This window comes from Glycine soja, chromosome 12 (assembly GCF_004193775.1).
Source record: "Glycine soja cultivar W05 chromosome 12, ASM419377v2, whole genome shotgun sequence".
Lineage (NCBI taxonomy): Eukaryota > Viridiplantae > Streptophyta > Magnoliopsida > Fabales > Fabaceae > Glycine > Glycine soja.
In genome coordinates this window covers 40,788,034-40,812,731 of record NC_041013.1, presented here as the reverse complement: position 1 = coordinate 40,812,731, position 24,698 = coordinate 40,788,034, and the positions used below count along the sequence as shown (strand labels likewise).

Genomic DNA, 24,698 nt, shown 5'->3' with positions numbered 1-24,698 from the left:
TTTTATAATAAAGACAGTCATGTTAGAATTAGATAGGATAATTATATTTATTTTTTTTGTCTAAATTACATATAATCTTCACCGACGAAATTCTATTTGAGCTGAATAATACTATTATATATAAATGAATTTTTTTCTCCAAATATTTAATATGATGGTATATTCAGAATTCAAACTTAATAATTCTGTAAATTTTAATCAATTTATTCATGAGCTTATTGTTATTTCCTATTCATCTCACACTAACCTTTTTATCTTCTATTTATTTATTTTCTTCTGCAAACCTATTTCTGGCCAAAGTAGGTAGCAAACTATAGCTAGCTAGGCTGGGATCAAATCTAATAAATTTATGCTTCTTCAAAAATCATTGCGTGGTCAAACGTATGGGAACTAGAAATTCCTAGTGTTTCCCCGCAGACGGTGGAGTGGTAACCCTGGTAGTAGATTGATGTTAGTCAACATTATCTGCTTTGAATATTAGAGTAGGGACCTAGGTCTCTGATACTCCAACTTATAACACAAGGTAAGTATAGTAGATATTTAATGTTTTGTTATTTTCCTTTTTTTTTTTCTTTTTCAGTTGTCTTAAAGTTAACCATATCCAAACCATAGCTTGCTAATTGGACAAAACAAAAACATAGGAAGACGAAAGGTGGACCATAAATAAGCAAAGTAGTACGCTAATTACGAATTACATTCACATATATAGATGCTGCAATACTGTAAAGTGCTGGATATGTAATATAACAACAAAAAAAATGATACATAACATGATAGCGTACAAACTACAAATGAAGTAATATGATTATATATATATATGAACCATCCTTGGAGCTGAAAAACATAGCTCATAACGGATGGAGCAACCGAGAAGGAAATCACAAAACCGTCTCCTTCTTCCCTGGTCATGCCAATCTACCTTTACTTACTACATTAAAATATTAAAAAAAAACAAAAGCAAAAATAGTGTAAAATAGTCAAGTAAAAGAAAAAAAATGCTGCAAGGCCTTGAAATACACGGAGCCTTAGTTCAGCAGAAGGTTTCAGAAAAGAAGTTAAAAAGGAAATGAATATAGGAGTAGTAGTAGGCAAGGTTCACAGGTTGTGTGGTGAAAATATCTGCAACCAGTGAGTGAGAAGTAAGTAACTAAGGAACCATCAAAGTGTCCTAAAATGTAATGAAGGAGTGGATGATGGATAAATGATAATCATGGATATGCAACCAGGAAGAGAAAGAAGCAAGGTATATAGAAAATTAACTTCAAATTTCAATCCTGATCCTTCCACAAGTAACCTGGTCCAGTGTTTTGTTCTTGTCTCTCAGCATCATTGAGTTCTTGTTGATTGGGATTGGAAAAAGGAATGTGTGATTGGCAAAGAAGATTATTGGTGGCATCCAAATCATCCCACATGGGACTACCAGGACCCCAAGCAGCAGGAATAGCATTGAACCATGCAGACATTTCTCCCCAAACCATTTCCTGAGAAACTCCTTCGGAACTCTCAGTAGTAGCATGAACCTGGTCATCGCTCACCGTGGCGTCACCCGAATCATTCTCATTAGACTCTTCTATGGGGACGTCACGGTGTTCACTAGAAGGTTCATGCTGCTTTGCAATAGCTGAAAGAACTGGCGAAGAAGCTTCTTGTTCTTGTTGTTGTTCTTCTTCTTTTTTGTCCTTGTTGAGGAACAATTCTGGGAAATTGAGTCTAGCATTCTCTCCTCGTAGCTTGAAGGCTTCTCGGTCGTAGGCCATGGCGGCGTCTTCGGCCGTGTCAAATGTGCCTAGCCAGAGACGCGTTCTGTTTCGTGGAAGACGGATTTCAGCGACCCATTTCCCCCAATGGCGTTGCCTCACTCCTCTATAGAGTTTTGTTGTGTTTATGGGCTGTGTTGGAAGCCTAAACAATGGCCTTCCATCTGGTCCCAATCTTGTTAACATTCCTCTTGGACTTAGATTCAACGCGTCACTCCAATACTGAAGAAGTTGCTGCTGGTGCTGCTGATGCTGCTGTTGATGATGATGATGTTGATGTAGAAGTGAAGAAGAATCACTGGCTATGATGGGTGGATATGCGAGATTATTATGTTGTTGGGAAGACCCAAATGATATCATCTGGTGTTGCTGGTTTTGGAGAGAAGGGTGAGGGAAAGGTGGGTTTGTGGTTCCAAATTGGTGAGGGAATTGCATGGGGTGCTGTTGGGAACCATCAAAGGCAAAAGGGAACACTATTCTTGAAGGAGGATTAGAGAGAGGTGAAGGTTGAAAAGGAATAGAAGAAGAAAAAGAAGAAGAAGAAGAAGAAGAAGAAGAAGAGGAAGAAGAAGATTGGTTTGTGTTTTGGCGATCGGGGCTTCGGATTTTCTTGAAGGGTCTATTGTATGAGATGGAAACGTCATCAAAAACTGGCTTCCATTGACGCCTCTGAGAGCTTGAACAATCCACGCACTTTCCCTTCTCAATCTCCCAATCTTGGCTTTCACTACCCTTTCGTGAATTCTTGTGAGTTTCATCTCCCACATCGAATTTGCCACTGTTCGCTGCAGCCATGAGTGTCTATAAATAAACAACACTCTGCTCACTCTCTCAAAATCAAACCTTGTTCTTGTTCCGAGGAAATTAATGACAAATAACAAGATGGGTGTGAGCCAAAGAAAGATTCGAATCAGAGTGATCCAAGTTCAGGACTCAGATTCACAGATTTGGTCGTCCAATTAAAGAAAGAACAAAATTTTAGAATCTGTACACCGATCAAATCAAAAACAGAATCGGATGCCAAAGTTGTTTCCTTTAGACCTACCCATCTTAAATTTAGTGTTGTAGAAAGAACAGAACAAAAATCAGAGAAGAGAGCAAGCGGGGATCAGAGCGATGATTGATTTTTCTTTTGGTGGTAACAATTTTTGTGGGATGACAAAGAGAACTCAATCAGGTGGTGAAAGCAGGGGAGATTGTGTTGTGACTTGTGAGGAACAAAAGAGTGTTGGGAGAGAGGTTTTTATATATGAGAGCCAGAAAGGGGTTTAAACTTTAAATCCAACTTTTTCTTTTTTTCTTTTTTTATGAATTCAATTGGGTATCTCACTATCTCCTATGTTTTTAGCTTTCCACATGTTGCAACAAGAGGACACCCAATGAAAACAGTTATGTAACTGTGCTGTTTGTCCATAAGCGTGATGTGTTGAAGCTGATTGGTCGCACCATCATTGGTAAGATATTTTCTCTCTAGAGAAATTCTCTTTTTACTCTATTTTAATATATACTATTTTATGAGAAAGATGAAAAAAAAAATCTGAAACAAGATTCATGACTTGATGAAAAAGCATTTTACAGTGATTGTGCTTTGGAGGAGAAGGTGGTGATTCATGCACTCAGAGCAAAAGGATAAAAATAAACCAACAGATATTTTTGGTGGAAGATATTTATGCTTTTAAATAAAATAAATTATATCCAGAAGTATTTTTCAATTCAGCTAGAGATGACTCTAGCAGCACCAACAGAATTTTCATCTGAATCATGGCTTGTTCTCAATCTCCAATGTACAATAATTAATTAACTACTCTTACCAAATTCTATAAAAGTAATTGATACAATAGCACATTATAAGTTTTTTTTTTAAGAAAAAAGTTTTCCATCGTTATCAAGAGTACTAAAGAAGATTAAAAAGGACACCTAGTGATTGGTTAAGAGTTTTATATGAATAAAACTACAACAAATCAACAATGCATTAATTCAAGTAAATTCTAAAATATATTTATGAACATATATTGGTTATAATGACATGGTTATAGTACGTTGCATGAGGGTTGTTGCTCCAAAGACGGTTTCTTCTTCCATAGTGTTTAGGATATTCTTTGCATCATGTGAATGTGGGATGTTAGAAATAGAACACATTCATTGATATGTTTGCCTGCTTTTGATATATATGCATCTTTATGGTTCTCTAAGGGTCTTAAGCTGGGGAGACATGTGAACAAAGGTCGAAGAATTGGGTCGGATAAAGCTCTTGATTGCTTTTTATTAGGTTGGAATGTGCTTGGCTCAATTTCTAACATATGCAGACAATGACCAGTTTTACGTTGAGCCTTTTCACCAAAATCATCATCGACCACAAACTTTTATTACACTCATTGAAGGCTCGTGATCAGGTTGCACGTATTAGACAGCATAGAGTTAGTTTTCTAATGCGAAACAAAAATATTATTCCTATACTTCATTTTTATAAAGAAGAAAAAGTAAGCATCTTCTTTTGCTCATAAATGAGAAGTATAACATAAGAATGCAAGAGAGAAAGAATGTGTTATTAAATATGAAAAGCTAGTGTTTGAAAAGTGTTCCTTTTGAAAGTTTAATTAGGTCATATAAAAGCAACTTGCTTGAAGCATCATAAGTAATAAAATATGTTATGAGGTATATATAAACCTCAAATAAAACATTTTAAGTATTATTCTCTCTAATTTCCCCTTTTTTATTTTTTTTTTCATTATTGAAATCCTTACATATAATTCCTAAAGTTGACACAATAGTGTAAGATTCTTGTGTTCATGTCTGAAAAAAATTAGAATAAATAATTTATTTATTGAAAAAATATATATGTTTAATTTTTTCTGTGTGAATTTTTTTTAAATCAACAATACTTATATACAAACAACATAAGTTTCTAACTTAATAGATTGAAAAATATTTGTGATGTTTAACCATTAAAAAAAAGTTATTGTAAAACTCATCACCATCACCGCCATTGGAAATATCTACACACTGAGAATGAGAGCTCATGATCATCTTCTCTTAATTTCACTATCAAATTTTTTTCCAATATCAAGAAATTCAAATCCCTAAATCAAACTCCAAAACTTAATTGGTAGTAATTTTCAGAGATCGAATTTTCTTACTTACGTTAATAACTCCGCGTGCGTTTTGTGTCATAAAGAATTCAATCAAAGCTAGGTGCTAATTTGATTTGGTCAATCTCATTCTTCATCTGGCTGCGATCAATTCAATTTTCTTTGCATGTGGGTAAAGAAAACCTGGTGAGTGAAACAGTGCAAGTTTGTGTCAGGCACAGGATCCACGTATTGCTCACCTCACTTTCACTTTCGGTGGAACAATGCCAAGGATTCAAACACTGAAACCACTCTCGGATATGTTTGTCGTTACAAAGTCAACACCATAACATTGTTTTTTCATTTAGGTCGGTGAAAATCGGCACGTGTCGGTGGTCCATTATAGAGCTCCATCATTTTGTTCTCCTACTATATATATTTACTATTTGTGCGCTGTTTACATTTTTTTTTTATTATCATAATGTTGAATATTGTTATCGGTCAAAGTCATATGACATGGATAACAAAATATCAAAGCCAACCAAAACCTTTTGATAACAGACATGAGAGGCAAATTCACCTCAGGAGATTCTTTTTACAAACTAATTATTTAAAAGGAACTGTTTTGAAATTTATTTTGAGAGGATTTGTTTCTACAATCATTTTGTCTTCAAGATGATGAAATACGTGAACAATAGTATTTTACCATCTAAACTGGTAAAACACAATAAATGGATATATGACAATTAAATTAATCAATTGGTAAATTTTAAATTTCATCACCTGTCAGCTATTTCGCCAGCATGAATGGCGAAATACCCTGTATTTTGCTCCCACAACGAAACATGCAAAAACTGTCCCTGCCCCTATGCTGCACCTATTTCGCCAACATGGACGACAAGATGTTCCTGTTTATTGTGTTTTGCCAGTTTAGACGGTGAAACGCTACTGTTCATGCTGTTTCGTCATCTTGGACAGCGAAATGGTTGTAAAAATAGATCCCCTCAGAATAAGTTTTAAAATAGATCCTTTTAAGTAATTAGTTTGTAAAAAGAACCCCCTGAAGTTAATTTACCGACATGAGATGATACTTGATAAGTTATTTTAATTAATTAATTTAATTAGTTTATAAGATTATTTGATTAGAATTAGGTGTTTGGTGTAATGTTTATTTTATTAATATATAGTTTTTAATGTACCATTTAAAATAGCTAATAATGAGTTTATATTTTTTTCTTTAGTAAAAAAAATTATCATCTCCTTTATTATTATATTAATTATATTTGGTAAGACATTTCAGTTAATTTTTATTTTTTTTTCTAATTGAAAAGCTTTAAACAATTCTTTTTAGTAACTTTTAACGTTTTATAAAGTAGTGTTTTTAAAAATATTAGTTTTTAACCTCTAACTTTTTATATTTTTATCCTTAATATATTTATCTAATTTTATCATTATCTTTTTTTAAAAAATCTTGAATTTATTATTTTTCTATAATTTTATATTTTTCACCTATTTCAACAACTAATTTTATTGAACATTTATAATTTAATAAATTAATTTTTCAACTTCCAACTACGAGCAAGTTTTCCAGCTTAACTCTTTAGCTTTCAATTACCTTTGCTAAACATAACCATTATATATTTAAGTAGAATATTCTCTTAATATTATACTATATTTTAATTACTACACCATTTTCACTATTTTTTCTCTTTTAATAAAATTTTGATTTTTAAACAAAAAAGTCAGAAATTTTCAAAACTAACTAATTAAAGAACTTAAAACTTACCTTAAAATATTTTTTTTTCCTACAATACACATACACGCACTCATATCTTTTTATGTTTTGCATTTACCAACTAGTTGTTTAATAATTGATTTTACTAAGTTTCAAATTTCATTTAATTTAATTATTTTTAATTAATTTTCAAATTTCATCAATTTTGTAAATTATATTTAGAATTCTGTGAATGAATCAATATTCATAGTGAATTTTCATCCAATCTTGTTATGTTAAAATTTTATATCTTGTTTTCTCTCATGGGCATTCATGAAGAAGGGTAAATACCCAATTTTATATTAAGATATTATGAGAATTTATCATGAGGGAATACATTTTCAGATATTTTTACATATTTGATCTAATCTAAAATATTTATGATACTAATTTCTGTTTTACCGATGGAGTAAATTCACAATCTTGTATGGAAGTTTTATATAATTTTTTTTTTCTCTCTCATGGACATTCATGAGGAAAGGGATAAACACGCAATTTTTATATTACAAGATTAATGGAATATTTAACATGTACATTTCCCGGTATTTCTACACATTTTATCTAATCTAAATTATTTATGATACTAATTTCTGCATGTTCAACCGCAGGAGCATAAGAGAGTTATTAATTTTCTCACAAGCGTACGAAAGATTAATTCAAACTAATATTCTTGGATACTATTTTGACGAGTCATTCTTTATAAGTATCAAATTCAAAACAAAGATTTTGATATTGATTTAGCGTGATTAGCCCGCAAAACTCAATTTTAAAAAACAAACTACACAGGCTTACACTTCTTCTAATAAATTTCATTAATAGTCACATTAATTTAGATATCCAACTTTTCAAGCAAATACATTGTATTAGCTGGAAATATGATTGCATTATTTTAAACGCAGTTTTGATATAGATTTAACTTTGTCTCAAATATTTTTTTTTACAACAAAACTCAAATATTCTATGTACTATTATTTACTACGTAACGTACATTAAAATATAAACTAGTTCAATCACATAACTGCTAGTTTTTGCAGATTTGGTGAAAGTTAAGAGAAAAACTCAAAAGTTATCATAAGAACAACAGTAACATAAACATGGGTTCCGGTATATATCACAAATCATCCCCTAGTGAATTTGACAACCAGTGTCTCAATTTTAAGTTTTTATGTAAGTACGTTAAATATAGATAAGAAAATTTTATTATATTTATAGTAATTCTATTAGACTTTAACAGATTATTTTCCATAAAAAATACATGTCCTTTAAAAACAATATATATATATATATATATATATATATATATATATATATATATATATATATATATATATATATATATTACCAAATGTTCCCCAAGTCAACCAGAAAAACAAAAAACAAATATTCCTGAAAATATCAACATCATGGTTCATAGGAGCAATAACAAAACTTAGAATATCATTCAATTAACACGTGGCTTCAATTCCTACATTTGTGGGTTCAATAAAAAATATCTAAGTGGAGACATCGGAGATGCGTTTTCCATCTCTTTTATGCCACTGAAGGAAGAATATTTTGGGGGGTCTGTTTCTTTGACCAGGTAACACAATGCAAGTCACCTACTTCTCTTCCCCCAGCACTAATTTAGGACACGTATGTACGATGAATATGTTGCGGAATGAAATACGGCCACTTATTTTGACATGTCTAACACTTTCTCACAAATGGAAAATGTGAGTTACCATCCCATAAATCAGAGACTTCTAGTGTTCCTAGGCACAAAAGTAATTGATTCTCAATAACCAGCGCAAACAAACTAATTCATATTTTGATTCAATTTCAATTCTCATTCCTTTGCCTTTACTTTGGCCACTTGCATCTTTTTTTGCCTTTGCTTAATTATGATCCAAAATTGGAGGTGTATACGATGGCTACGATTTTGGAGCTACAATTTTTTGTCAAGAATAATCATCATAAAAGTTTTTTGGTGATTTGGTTTTTAAATTTTAATGTGTAGTGTTGTTGAATGAAATTTTTTACAAGGATCCTAAACTTACTTATGTTGAAGATTTATTCTTTCATGGATTGTGACCTAGAGACACAAAGAAATATTAGGACTCAACACTCAGTACATAGGCAAATTAAACATAATAGGCAACATGACTTTCCTTATAAGGGAGCTGGACAAACAGCAGAGTAGACTTTGCTTCATATATTGGAGGTCACATCCTACTTGTTTCAAGCATTTGAATCCATGGGAAAGTCATCGCCACTAGTGGCCATAGAATGCAAAATTATGTTCAAACAAAGTCAACTCGTTTATGGATTGGAAGTGCTCCAAACATGGCGCATATTGAATATATATATATATAACTTTCCGTGTTCATGAAGAATAATGTTGAGTTTAATCCATTATATTATGTCAAAAGTACAATATTCTACATTAATTTATCACAAATATTTAAAATTATCCATCTACTTCACATTTCGGCGCCTTTCTTTTTGCTATGTTATTGTTATATTGTGTAATATAAAAATTAAATGGCTGGCACTCACGGACAAAAAACACGGAAACTGGGCCATTTTAGAGCACCATTGTTCTCTGTAAATTAACTTAGAATTAAGACCTTACCAAAAGAAAAGATTATCCCATTTTGACTAATGCTGCTCCAGCTAGCATGGGTGGAGGTTCTGAAAGGAGTCACATTAATCAATTAATTAACTACTCTCATTACTTAATCAGTAAAGCAAGGGATGGAGTGAACAAAAACTATGGCTATATCAAGTTGTTGACCTGCCATTGGCATGTAAGGCATGGTTATCGTCCAAGAACCACTTTAGTGTAAAATATTACTATAGGAATATTATAATTTTAGAAGAAGGCTTGTCTATATCGGTATCACTCAGGTAATTGGATGAAGCATACGTGCGCGTATATCAAAGTATTGTCATAATAATCATTGTTGCCCCATTTAGGTATAATAGTTCCATTATCAATTGCTTTCCACTCTCAAGGTATATGTTGGCACTCATAATTACACACCCTCTAATGGTGGTCCACTAATTAATTACAAGGATTTTATGTTTGGTATTCGATAATTAATATCTTGTGCAGTCCTAATAAAAATCAATTGCTACCCATATTTTTAGGAATTTGTTTTCAGCTTGTTACCTGCAAGCCTTGTATATTTATTTAATCAATGTAGTGCTATGAGTGAATGAGATATAGACTTTAGTTCAATTCTTCTCACTTTTCTAAGTTGGCACAGGAGTTTTTAAGCCCTGAAGGCAAACGGTTTGCCATCACTAGTTCAACACCAATTAGTTGATTTTTCAGCTATATTTGGATTGTACAAAATTAATTTTAATATTAGACATAAAATTTTAGATTTCCATCCGCATCATATATATATTAGACTAATTTGAATACACTTTCTGTTTATTTTCACATCTTTAACTGATTAATTACTGATAATCAAAATACATCATCATCATCTTTGGGTTTAGCACGTTTACTTTAGATCGAATTTTGTTTCGTGGTATCCATAACTAGGTTCCCATAGAAATTTAACTGCATAATCAGACAGATTCATTGTATGTTTGACCGGGTCAACTTGGAATTGGTGCTCTCAAGCTCAAGTTTAGGCTCAACCTTAATTTCTCCCTCTAGCCTTAGGCCATGAATTACAAAGTGCATCACTAATTAATTTATTGCAAATAAAATATAATATCTTATATAATTCAACTGGTTAAGCAGGAGGATGTATGCGTCGTTATTAAATAAAATATGTGAATTATTATAACTTTTCTTATATCTGTCTCTAATTTGTATGAATAAAAAAATAGTAATTAACAACAACTAATTCCTAACGTTAACATTAGAGCATGAACAATGAACATGTATTTAACACTTACACGCATTTTATTAATTTCATTTTCACTGAATAATCAAAATCTTTTTATTTGATTATTTAGTGAAAATGAAATTAATAAAATCTATTTCTTACGTAAAAAAACAAAGTCTTTCTATTAATTATAAATACTTTATTTTTCATATTATCGTTGATCATGGATAACTTTTCAGGTATCTCCTTTACTCGTTTAACTTTCTTGTTGAGTTGTTAGTCCCGTTTACTAATTTTTTATTTTTACGTTAAAAAGAAGAAAGATAAAAAAAATATGGTATGAATTATAAAATAAATTAATTTGGATTTTGTTAATATAACCTTAAAAGATTGATTTTGAACAATTAAAAAGGAAATTTTTTCATTAAAACGAAAAAAAGATATTACATTAAAAATATAATAGTGTGATAATACTTTCTTATAGTCTCACATTTTTAAAGATAATATCGGCATCACAGTATAAATTATTTATTATAGATCTAAATTATAATTTATATGTTTAAAAAATTTATGTATTGCAATTTTTAATTATGATATAATTTATTAATTTAAAAAATATAATTTATTACAATAATAAACATATTACAATACTAGTTTTCTACCATTTTTTTAAGACTGCTACTAATTTTCTTGTGAACAAGAAGTCAAGAACAACCTCCCTTCTATGGTGCGAAAAGTTTTGGAACGGGCCAGGAGGCAAGAAAGGCCACTTTTGCAAAAAGGCCGAACGACGTATTGAATGCAATTGCTTCCTGCACTTCCCAATTGCTTCCGGAATGATCACTCTAGAAGTATTATAGAAAGTGTAGGAAGTAATTCGGGAGGTGCAGAAAGAAAAAAAAAACACTGCATACTGAGAGTACATCTTTCAATGGGAAGGCCTAGGAATCCATATTTTCTGATTCCTTATCTATTAAAAAAATGCTCTACACAGTGCACAAATAAGATGCATCCCCTTTTTTAGGCATAACAAAGACAAACAATCATTTCAAATTTAAATAAGCAAAAATCAACAACTCCTAGAGTCTAGAAAGTTAATAACAGAAAAACAATTAAACTCCTGAAAACTAGACACAATAATATTTTCACTTTGCAGCTTTTGTAGGCACACTTGTAACAAATGTCCACTTAGTAGTTCATGAGCATAACATGTATATGCTTGAACTTCACCTTCGGCCACTGAGCTAATTTCCTCTTATAGTGAAGACATTCTCCCTTTTATGTTGTAGTTAAGACACGTTCTCCTTTTCTTTGGCAAGACCAAAAGATGGTATTTCTTCCACAAGTGCTGCAAGCGTTGAAATAATCCACCAAGAGACAATGGATTCTTGCAGACCAGCAACTATATATCCTCTCATCGCCTTGTGTAAAATAGTCCTTCAGTTTGCTCCAAACAACATTGGCAGTGTCATTAGTCCAATGTATGCTTTGTGAAATTCATGGAGACAATGTTCTGCTCTGGTATAGGGGCGGCAGTGTCATCGATGAATCTAAATTTGTTTTTCGAAGCCAGAAATTGATGAGAATTTTCTCCCTCCAACAATGCTAAAACAAAAGTTGCAGGTGGATTCTTTGAAGGGTGGAGAAAATGTGGTAGTTCTATGACTATGTGATTGATAAAAAAGGTGTTCACAACACAAGAAGCGAAACCAAAGATCAAAAGTTCAAAATATACTATCGCAACAAATAGAAAAAATTGTAAACATGTATCCGGTTGCCATCTTATAGCTCAAGAGATGCAATTTCTAATTATCTTTTATTTTCAACAGAAATCTCATCAAATAAAATAAATTGATTATAATATATTTTCATTATTCTCCTAACTTTTCAAAGAAAAGATATTATCTTTTATTAATTCTTTCAAATCACATTTCAAATACTATTTGAATTGGATGCAAGTTTCCATAATTCAAATACTATTTGAAATGGCAATGAAAAAGATAACATACAGTTGTTATGTATTAGCTGGTCAAAACAATTTCAGAAACTAAATCAGTTGAACCATACACAAGTTTTTGTTTGTTTGTTAGAATCACTGTCTTCAAAGTAAAATTTTGGCACTGTCGTATAACCTGATGTACGAATTTGCTCCCTGAATTTAACACGATTATGTATGTGCCTAGGCTCGAGCATTAAGGATAGAAGCATAGTGAAGTCTTCAGCCTAGAAAATTAAGAGAGGAGGAAAACAAGAAGGTAATAAGGTAATAAAATTATTTAGGATGAAGGGGCTATATTCTTGTCTTCTAATGACAAAATCATTAGTAATAAGGTAATAAAATTATTTAGGACCCTTTAAATCCTTTGGTTCTTAAAGGTTCCAAGAGCCAAAAAAGAGTATGATATTCTAGTACACGAACATACTTGTATAGTTGTATTGGCATTACTCTAAGTTTCTGACATACTCATTTAAAGCACAAACCAATTAATGAAAATCTCAAACTAATCGTCAATTGGTTCTATTGATTGGCAACCTTCTCATATTTCTTACAGATAGTAAAATTTAAATTGTAATCTTACATGGATGAATGCCAAAGAATATATAGTGATATCTAAAAACAATCTCATAAATAATATTTGAATGAGTGATTCAAAATTTAATAGGCCAGTACTATACAATGCTGTATATATGACTCCTCTATTTGTTTTGGTCCTTACTGCAGTCCATGTTTTCCATGCGCTCTCTCTTGAGAGCAGTGAACTTGGCAGCTATGTCATCATAGTCTGGCAACTTAGGATGAACATGACTAGGCTGGGGAGAAGGACAAGAATATGTCCGTAACATCTTATCTTTGTTGTTTCTGTGCCTCTCTTGGGGCATGGTCATGGCCCTTGAATAGGTAGCTTCTGTTTCTATTATTGGTGAGGAACCACCAGTCCTTGGATTGGAAACTTTGGGAGAAGCAGAGATTTCTTCTTTTGTTTCATTGTTTCCATTACCAGCTTGGCAATCTGTGTAGTTGAATACATGATACTCAGCTGAAGCACTATAATTCCTCCTATTTGGTCTCTGAGGAATGGTAACCAATTCAATTCCTTGGTTCAACTCATCATCCCAAAAGGGTTGGCAACAACAACATTCATCATGCAAAACTCCTTGTTGAACATGTGTGGCTCTGATCCCTCTCTTTTGCTCCATTGATTGAGCCTCCAAATAGTCTTCATCATCATATACGCAAAAATAACAAGGCTGGTCCAAGCTGCACCCACTCATTTTAAAGTTGAAAAGTTTTCTCCTTGTGCCATCTTGGCTGTGACTTGACTGTAAAACATTTCCCTCTTCTGAGAAACCATGTAGCATCAGTCTCTTCTGGCCATAACTTGATGGGGAAATTCCTTCTAGTGAAGGCTTATGGTGCTTTCTGCTACGATGCTTATGAGCTAACGGACTTTTGCATGGCTTGTGATAATATATCACGTATCCAATATCCATAAGGCCAAGGTTTTCCATGGAGGATGATCTCCTTCTTGATTTTTTCTCTGGTCTCCTTTTGCTCTTTGTAGAGGTCCTTGTGCTTGAGTTCTCACTCTCTGATCCATCTTGACCCATTTCACTATCATCAAAACCAAATTGAGTTTTTTCTCTCCTTGACAGACCAGAAGATCTGAACTTAAATAGCATTTGGTCCTGGCAGGCAGCATTATTTGGTACAGAAAATTCCTTAATGTCATCCACATAATCTACCATTTCTTCAGAACAGGGAGGGAAACTCACTCTTTGTGCAGAAGATATTAAGGCCATTCTTTCCCCCTTGTTTTGCAAATCAAAATTTATAGAAGAAAGTAGATCAGGAAAGTCTATCTCTACTACTTTCTTCTCCAAAGGATATCTCAGGAAATATGGGGGATATTGCTGAACAGCAGACACCATTGCAGAAGTATCAGCTAAGCTAGATTCTGGCAGAGAACAAGAATCACTTGGTTTGGAAATGGTAACACATCTGACATCTCTTTTTATCTCTGAAGGTTGGACTTTAGATCCTCCAATTGTGTCAATTATTTTGGCATCACTTTCCACTAGCTGATACCCTTTATTTTCTTTCTCCTGTGCAAAAGCATTCAACATAATTTGGTATTAGTAAATGAGAGGATTATAAATTCATTGATACATTCAACCTAGTAAAGAAGAGTGACCTGCACTTGTTGCCAATCAGGGTAGTATTGTATGGCTAAAACCTGTTGTTGGAGGCAGTTATCCCTGGCTATTTCATCCACCATTCTGTACTTCATATCATCCGGCACAGACTTCGCTGACAGGTTCTCTTTCAACTTTGTTTTGAAATTCCATGAATATGTATCCATCATTAATAAATACGAAATTTCATAAAGTAAAGATATTACACTTTGCTGGAAAAAAATAAAAATAAAACAGTACTTTTTTGTTTACTAGATTCCCTGGTGATAGCTCCACAGCTGTAGTTGCAAACCTCTCACCATAACGCTGTCCAAAGAGCTTTCTGATGACACCGAGCTCAGGAAGATCCCCACATCTTGCAGAAGCAAATATAAGACTAGAAACTGCTTCATTAATATCATTTGGACAGTCCCTGGTTTTTGAAAGTTGAAGCATCAGAAAAATTTTGTGAATTATAAGTATGAGGGACTAGTAAATGTATTTGATTTAGATTAGATAGGTAGAAAGCAGTTAGTACTTGTGCCTCCGGATGTAGGAGAGTTCCGTAAGGATAAATTCGCAAAAGTGATCTAACAATTCATACGCAGCTGCTAAGCTTTCATCTCCCATAAGCTGTTCCACCTGAAATTTTGAGAACAATTAGTTAATGTTTAGGACTGAAGAAATGGATGCTTACTGAAGATACATTATTAATAAGAAGATAGGAGCAAAAGAAATACAATAGTGACGAGTTAAGTTACTAAATTAGAATATCCAATCAATGATTCGTATTTTCATGTCTATAGCATACAGAATTTCATAGTTCAGCCAAAATTTAGTTCAAACGGTAATTAATTGTAGTTCTACTTCTTCTGAAATTTTATACATGGTACGTCATTACTGTATTTCTATTTGGTAGCCAGAACAAGCAGGGCGTTCTTAATTGTCTATATGGTAACAAAGTTCATGATTAAGACTTCTGATCTTTAAATTAGAGAGGCTCAAGTGGTTCTATATCATTCATCAATCATCACGAGCAATATTTTAGTTACAACTGTGATTCAGGACTAATTATAAATCCTGTACAAATGCTACCGCAACACCATTCCTGAAGTGGCTTTGAGGGATACACAAAATCCACAAGAATTAGATGTGTACACAAGACATATACGTAAAATACACATACTATCAGTATCAGTAGATTGAGATTTACAAAGAGAATTAAGCAAACTAATACAAGGCAGAGTAGAATATTAAGCTATAAAACAGTAACATGACCTACAACCATTCAACTTTATTCATGGAAAATCATCTCCAACACTCATACTTAAGGGAAAGAAAAGTAAAAAACTCCCTCTTATTAGAAACAAAAACTGGACATAAAGGAATATAATTATGCACAGTGATTAAAAAATCAGTATGAACTATGATGCATTAACAAACCCGGTTAAATGCAGTTTCTTCATGGCCACTTTGTATTAGCTCAGCCAAGTCCTTTCTCAGTTGCCTTGCTATTGCCTGCCTCTTGTTCTTGAGTAGCCTGAGCCGGTACCGGGCTCGTTTGATCGCCTTCTTACTACAAACCAGTTAAAAAAAAAGGTTATATAAACTTGAATTCATACATGCATGGTTGTTAAGCAACATGATCTCAAGCTTTGATCAGTTAAGTTACCATTTGGAAGCTTTGGACCAACCGAAAAATATGTCAAACATATCTATAACTTGATGGCACTTACTGAATTCATTGGAGGTAAAGATATAAGCTTTAGAGTAGAAGCAGGTTTTGCAAGCCAAAGGGAGAAAAAATAAAAGGTACGAGTTATTAAACCTGATGAAAAAGCACCTGGTTATGGATATAAAGAGTAGTGGTAATGAGAAAAGAAGTGAAGGAAGATCATGGTAGAGAAAGTAACTGAACCACCACAATTTAGATGAGAGTGGTTTAAAAAATGCAGACTGTGACAAATTAGTGGGACTAAAATCTAAATTTGAAAGGAGGAAGAAGGAGACAGTTGTGGTCTCTTTGAAAAATAACTGCTCCACTCCTCAGTTTTTTGGACACGTCTTTTAAGCAAACTGCTTAATAACATCCCCTGCGGAAAAAGCTAGAAGAATATGGTCATGAAATTCGACGATAGCCAAATTAACTGATTTTTTCTAATGGCCCAAAACAACTTGAATTATGCACCTCGTTGGAATTATGCACACCAAGTTTCTAGAGTTATTCTAAGTTAATGATTGATTAATTTTTGTCTTTTTTTTTAAAGATTAATTTGTCTTAACTTGTTACTTCAACATAAAAATCATTAGTATTTTGACACAAAATATGAACCAAAAAATATGCATTTTGATGCGTTAAAAATATGAAAAATTATAAACGCATGGCCAAGAAATGTTCACCTAAAGTTAATTTGGCACATTTAATCATTTTTAATTATTTGTAGACATTTTAATAATCTCATGAGATTATTAACTAACTGGAGTATAAGTGATCCAGGTTGGATTGAGTTTTATCTATTTTTTAACTCAATCTAATTAACCTTAATTGGATTAGATTGAATTGAGTTTTTTTTTTTCAACTGAATTCAGGTTGAGCCATGAAAAAAAATTAAAAAAATCATTCAAATAAAAAAAATAGTAAGATATTTTGTTTAACAAAAAAAATATTATTTATGTGATAAACAATAATTACTAATAAAATTTAATAATCATAAAATATAACATTATTTTACCATTCAAACTAACTAAGTCAATCATCATCATAAAATATAATATTATAAAAAGTTGGATTAGATTTTGGTCTGATTCAAAATTTCAACCTCATCACCCAATTCAATTATAATCAATTTATTAAATTAAAATCAATTTAATCCAATGATCTCATCTAACACATAAAAATCTAATTGAATTTGACAATTCATATATTAGATTCAATCCACTTACATCCCTATTTATTACTAACAAATAAGTTTTAACACAATTAATAAGATATATGAATTTCTTAAACACATTAATAAGGATTCAATTATCTAATTGTGCATGTCAAAAACACCTTACTAAGATAGACAAAATTCACTTTTATAATTTTATATCCTAGGATTAGTTTCACATGAATGTCGGGTGGAGACGGGTGGAGAATCTCAATAGTATATTAATCATTACTATAAGATTGTAGTATAAAAAATTGATATACAAATTAAATTTCACAAATTAATAATACGTATATGAAAAGCGTAAACTATAAAGTACGAAATCTTTATAAAGAAAGAAGCCGTGTACAAATTAAATTTCTATGAAGTGTTCTAAATCAGAGTTTGGTATCGAAAATTCTTCCATTGCGTGCAAAATTGACACTTCCACTCATTGTTATGAAAATCAATCCGCTCGAGCTACAGGATCATAGGTTAAACCAGTTAATCACTTATTAATCAGGTTAATTTGGTAAATACATTAAAAAAATTAATATATATATATATATATATATATATATATAAAATATAATTATGATCAATTCATATTTTTATACTCCAAAATTAAATTTATTATCATAATCAAACTATAAAATGTTATATAATTATTTATTACTATAAATTACTATTATTTTATTGGATATTATCATTAAATTATCAAGAAAATTCTTATTTGACAAAATTAAATATAAAAATTATCAAATGATCATAGGTAAGTCTCTTGAAGATGTATAAAACATAATATTTAATCATATCATGATTAATATGAAAAATAATTAATCATTATATATTGTTATCAAGAGAAAAAAAATATTATAGGAATATATTATATGTTTTCAATTATGAAATACTAACAATTTAACATGGATTAGGAATATGAAAAAAAGACTCAATTGGGCTAATCCCATTGAGATTACCGGGTTTGACTAAACTTGATCAAGTCAATTCGGATCAAACTGGATCGATTGCATTTCCAGTCCTATGTCTTAATCAAATCACTCAAGATATCATGTGCAGGTCAAACTAGTTCAACCGTCTGGGCTGGTTCAATTTTTATAATTATGCTTTCATTTATTATTTCCACAAACTTATATAAGTAAAAATAACTAATTTCACACTAATTAAGAAAGTTAGTTGATATAAGCTAATTTTTCTAATTTCAAGTTAAAAATAAGATTATTTCAAAATCATCCTTTATTGAAATTTGTTATCATCAATAAAAAGGAGTCTTTGAAAATAAAATTAGAATGAAATGAAAAATATTTTAAAAATAATAACATTAAATAAAATAAAATTATTTATATTTATTTATATTTAAGTTTAATATGTATAAGATATTTTTTTCTTGGATATGAATCAGAGGGAGTAATTACTGGAATCTGCCAAATTGGTTCTGTAATTAGAATTGCAATCCGCAACTAATGCGTCACCAATTTTATTTTTTTTAGAGGAACGCATCCCCAATTTAAAAATATAATTAGCCAAGTATAACTCTTAACATAGTTGATCACATAAATAATACTTTAATGGATAATTAAAATTAGAGAGTTGAGTGCATTGATGAAACACACGTTCCTCTCAACACACACTGGTGTGGCACAGGGTAAAGGAATGACTTATATCATTGAACTGAACCGTAATAAACACGCGCTGACACATGTAATTGTTTTTGGTGAGTGACATGACATAGAGGGTGACTTTGCCTTTGCATTCTCTTTCAAGGGTAGCAGTCAGTGGTGAATAATAAATTTTAAGGAAAATTACAAACACAGTGCTTCAAGAAACTAATCTAATCCATGGTGTGAGTGGTTTTAGCGTTTAACGTTCATGTTAAGCAAAACCGATAACCAATTCGACCCACCTCCTTGTAATACGAAATTATGGGACGTTCACCAACTTGTGTTATTTTTCCTACATGCAAGGGTGCACCATCAAAGTGGGGTCCTCATTTTTTAGGCGTGGCCATTGAGAGAAAATTGACAGAGTTTAAAAATAAAAGGAAAACATAGGTGATTGATCATCATCTAGCGCTCTAAACTTTCATTAATTTAGTGTCATTCTTAAAGGATAAATGTTAAGACATACAATTATTAGTAAAATATGTGTATTTTTTAATCCGAGGCAGCTAGCATCTCATCATTCATGTGTGATGTTCTTAAGTTACACTTTAGGTGGTTGTTGTTTATTTGTTTTGCGTGAGAATCGTATGCTATTCTTTTGAGTTGTATTGTTATGTTTTTATATATTGTGGTTTACAATGTAGGGACTCGACAATTGGATAAGGAATAAAGTTAGAACAAGTTAGGTTCTAACTTTATGGGTAAAATATTATTTCTTTTATTAAAGTGTGAGAAGATTTTTTTATAATTACAATTTGGTTCAATTTTTAATTACAATAATGCTACTAAGGTTTGTTTATGTAAATTATTGTATACTACCATAACCCTCATTATTGGCGCATTTCTAGTAGCTTTGTGAAGGAGCTTTAATCATCAAGGTCACTTTATATATATATATATATATGTGTTAAAGAACAGTTACTTTTATTTATATATATACTATAGTCTAATAGTTAAAATCAATTCTTCTCATTCTTTTATTTATATATATATATATATATATATATATATATATATATATATATATATATATATATATATATATATTTCCTACAAGGATTTGATTTTTCTAAAATAAACAAAGATAAACTTCAATTGTTGATGATAAAATCAACCGTTAATTTTCGCATCAACCACTAAGATTACTTTAAATTTAAAAAGTGAATTACTCACTTTAGTTGAACGAGATCCCGCGTATAACAAATGTAACCTCCAGGCTAATCAGCATTGAAATACGTGAGACTACAGGACATTGATATACCCGAATTGTTCTAAGAGATTTTCTAGCAGATAAGGAGAACAAGATTCGTACATCACCATCTCATAATTACTGATATAATGAAAAATATAAGAAAAGAGAAATTTCATTGAAAATTTTTAGGGAGTTGAGAAGGGAAATTCCTATGTTGATTAGGTTTTTGGAGAGATGTGAAATCCGTCTATGGTCTCGCTTTATGTAAACATCTTAAGAAAAATGTATGTGAATGATATCAAACAAGAATTAATCTATTAAGCTAAGAATTAACAAACATGAGTCTTGACACATATTAGTATAGACATACGTATTGTGAGCCCAATATCTGGATAATAAGTTGTGGAATGGTAATGTTAAAATGTAAGATGTTGCAAGTTTTAACGGTGGAGTGTAGATTCAACACTTTGTTACAAATTAACAAAAGCATGTCTACTTAAAAAGATACACAACATTGTGCTTGTGTATACATAGTATATGTTATTTATGTGTATGACCACGTGAAGATTCACTCTCTTGGCATTAATCCTTGTTAATTATTGGACTTCTGAAGGGATATACAGGAAGACATCCTTGATACAAAAAGTGTGTTAATTTACGAGCATGTCCAAAGTGATTAAATTAATTTGCATTTCTACAGACTGAGCAAAGCCTGGAAATATATTATTACACACAAATGAAATTTGATAAGGACATCCATTTTCTTTGTTTTTTGGTAATGGCAGCCTTAAGCTCAGTTTTAACTTTGCACTGTGCATGTTCTGGCCACCATGTTTAATCTGTTGGAAGTATGCAGGTAAGAGAACAGAACAAAGTAAATTAAAAATTACCTAGAGAGCTCCTACTTAGCTTTTCAAACCTCTTGAAATTAATAATTACGTTTTGTCTTTAGGTGTGCTATGAATGCAAGAAACCTTTTTCTCATTTTGTTTACACCACCAAGTCCCTCTTTTCCTCCAAGTGCTCCCTCTATGTTGATGCTTCTTCAACAGTTATGGTAGAAGCCTCTTTCACTATGTATGGATTATTTCTATGCAAGGTTTTAAATTTCAGTAGCGGTTGCAATTGTGGTGTCATTGTAATCTTCGATGTCGCCGAAAATTACAGATAAATATGATTGTAATTGAAGTCACAGTCACAGAGACTCCAAAAACCTTGATGTTGTGACTGAAATCGTGGTCACAAGCCATTTTTAAAACCTTGTTTATGTGATTGCATGGTGGTATATGTAGAATTGTTGGAATTTTTAGCATTAACTATCAAGTTAAGACATGTTATGTGCTTGTGATCTCATTTCTTAAGGAGTCTAGAAAATGGATTGGTGGTTGTTGCCATTTTATGTCGATCTTTTCTGACTAGGTGGTAACATATTTGCAACTTGCAAGTCAGCCATTGACAAATTCCTCCAGGAATTCAGGCACCATAACAAGCTTATGAAAAAGAAATATAATATGAAAAATATTAATAGTGTTAGAATGCAAGAAAAGATATCACCACACATTGAAACCAATTAGATTGAGCAGAAGATAATTTTTATGTGCAATGAGCTAAACTAAATTCTACGCATAGATAAGTAAACAATTTTTTTCTCTTCTCTCTGACTATCTTTTTCTGCCTGAAACTGGTCTCCCCTGTATTAGAGTCCATATACACCTCAAATGATATGGCATTTGACATTACTCGTGCTTTAACTGCCTCTGCAAATTTCTCTTCATCAACCCCCCCTATTTTAATTCAAAGTAAACTTTATGAAATGTAGCCACTTCTTTGATAAATGCACTTCCCGTGTGTTATGACTTCTCTTTGTAAATGAATAATGTTGCACCAAGAACACATGCCAAAAACTCTTGACCAAACCATACCCAATAACCAAAGCCAAGTAAGCCACGCCAACCCGAATTTCCTCTGCCTTCCACTTCTCCAACAGCCACCAATACATACAAAAATTCCAAGTGATAAAATAACCAACCAACCAACCATTCAGAACTCTATGCCATAGGTGAAAACTTTGTCCGAAATCTTAGGACTTTTGTTGGCTTCCAACTTGTCAATAACTACGGAACAATTTACATTAACCACAACTTTCCTGAGATGAATCAAATCTTTAATCGCAAGCCTTATGGGAAGCTTCACTGTTATCAACAAAGGAATTTTCCCTTTCTCCTAGTCCTCGATAAACTGATTTTTGCATTTCAACACCAAATTCATTTTCCCCTTTCAATTCCACATTCACCTTTGTTGTGTTCTTCCCTGGCTGCAAGAAAGGAGGGATCTGCCCCGAGCTAAGTTGAGATCCTAAGTACATTATCCCAACTTCATTATCTAAATAGTCCAATCCAATGTCTTCATTCTGATTATCCGCTTTCACGACAATGACAACATCAGAGTATACCTTACTTTCCTTTCTGATATCAAAAGACTAAGCATTAATGTGCTCAATGTCATAGGAAGGAACATTACGCTTAACAAGGTAAAATAAAGCCAAACCAATTCCCACCAAGAGTATAATTAAGATAAAAATGATGCAAATGCAGCAATGGCAGATACTAAAGCAGCAACAACAACACCTAAGGCACCCGCATAAACCAGAGCCTTGGTGGGAACGCTTACGCAGTTTATGAGCAAAAGGGTTCTCTAGCGACTCATATCTTTTAGGTACATAAGCTTCAGATGTCATGATAAATGGTGGTGATTAACTGATTATTGATTAATCCTTTGGGATTGTGGGCATAGTACGTTCAAGAACATGTGTAGATAAATTTTTCATTCTCCTCTCCTAGTCTTGGACAAGATTGGAGGTGCAATTTTCTGTTTGTTCGTTTAGGGAAACCTTCCATTGGTTTAGGGAAACCTTCCATTGGTTAAGGATTTTGTTACGTATGAATGGACATGGTTCTCTAACCAGGTTAGGGAAACCTTCAGTTTTCTTATTTTCTTCTCTCTTTTTTTTCATCCTATATTTTGGCACTGGTTAATTAAGGTTGCATTTGGTTGCTGGTCTTAAATTATTATGATTTACTGGGGTGCAGACTAAAATTTGCATATTTCATTCAATATATTTACTTATTTGTTGAAGCTTCCATATTTTTTGTGAACTTAAAATCCCAGACAAAAACTCGAAAGTCAGAAACTAATATCGAGAAATACTGAAATTCATTTAAGAGAATAATTTCTCTCAGTCAATGTTTTTTTCTATACAAATGAACCTAAGAATTAAGTTCTTGGGCATATGCTTAAAAAAAACATGATTATCTACCATCCATACCATGTTAGTTGAAGTTCCTATAGGATAATTCAGGGAAAGGCTCCTAGAAGTTAAAGAACTCTGATGGCTCATTGGTTAATGTTAGCTTAAAGATAAACCATATCTAATATTAATAATATGGTGAACATACAAATTACAAAATACAAAAGCATCATAATCTATACAGAACAAACAGTGGCATGGTACTCATTAATTTTTCATTATCAATCATATATACAGTCAAAAAAGGAAGTGAATGAAAAGGGAAAACATGGGGAAGCAAGAAATGTAACTTAAAGTTGGTTCCAAGTCTGCACAAGTCGTTGGTGGAGAGACAGGACTAATTGGATATGAAAGAACTTGCTTTAGATTGCACAAGCTTCAAGGCAGAGGCTACAATTTTCTTGAACTTTAGAGCAACCTTGTTGAGCTTAGGCGATTTGGGCTCTGTGAAAGAATCTAGCTGATAGGTTGTGAGGAATATTTTCCTCTGCTTGGCTCTTGTGCGTCTGTAGCTAATGGACTTGAGAATGTGATCCCTGCCACTGCCAAGAGCTTCATATTTGTATCTGCGGCTGCGGAGAAAGATGGTCATGGTTGTGGCTATGCCAAGTTGCAAACTCTCTGTCTCAGACACTACTCATCACTTGCTACAGAACACAAGCTTTTGATTCTTGTTTATGATCGATCCTCATCATTGTTTTATAAATGTTTGTGCTCTATGTTTTCTTTTTGTTCAAATAGTTCCAAGTTCCAACAACTTTTCTTTTTAATCTCTCTAGTCTAAAACAAACATTCTATTTTGGTTTTGTACCTGCACGGGGGTATCTAAGCAATTTTAGTTTTGTCCCTGAATACTGCTGAGAAGTGACTCCCTATGTTCTCCTTCTGATTACTTACAAAAAACATTCTGAAGTCTAAATCCGATTAATTAGGTAAATAATATAATAAATGAGAATTAATATGACTTTACCTTGAAAGTCTAAATTCCTTTTTATACATACCGGGTCAAAAAGTC

At 32.1% G+C, this 24,698-nt stretch overlaps 2 protein-coding genes across 4 annotated transcripts; both read right to left on the bottom strand.

The window, feature by feature from the left end:
* Nucleotides 1–640: 640 nt before the first annotated feature.
* LOC114378525 (ethylene-responsive transcription factor ERF054-like) lies at nt 641–3,003 on the bottom strand. Its single transcript, XM_028337130.1, has one exon. The coding sequence runs from the start codon at nt 2,550–2,552 to the stop codon at nt 1,269–1,271; it is 1,284 nt and encodes a 427-aa protein (XP_028192931.1). The 5' UTR covers nt 2,553–3,003; the 3' UTR covers nt 641–1,268.
* A 9,908-nt stretch (nt 3,004–12,911) lies between these two features.
* Nucleotides 12,912–16,746, bottom strand: LOC114378421. 3 transcript variants are annotated; one of them, XM_028337011.1, is made up of 7 exons: nt 16,440–16,746; nt 16,269–16,331; nt 16,040–16,172; nt 15,135–15,238; nt 14,858–15,029; nt 14,617–14,751; nt 12,912–14,527 (listed from the first exon to the last, which is right to left on the bottom strand). In XM_028337011.1, the coding sequence occupies exons 2-7, from the start codon at nt 16,307–16,309 to the stop codon at nt 13,121–13,123; spliced, it is 1,992 nt and encodes a 663-aa protein (XP_028192812.1). In that variant the 5' UTR covers nt 16,310–16,331; nt 16,440–16,746; the 3' UTR covers nt 12,912–13,120. The 3 variants fall into 3 exon arrangements, with proteins under 3 accessions (XP_028192812.1, XP_028192811.1, XP_028192813.1); XM_028337010.1 differs by having other exon boundaries at nt 16,425–16,503; XM_028337012.1 differs by lacking the exon at nt 16,269–16,331 and having other exon boundaries at nt 16,333–16,744.
* Nucleotides 16,747–24,698: the final 7,952 nt, after the last annotated feature.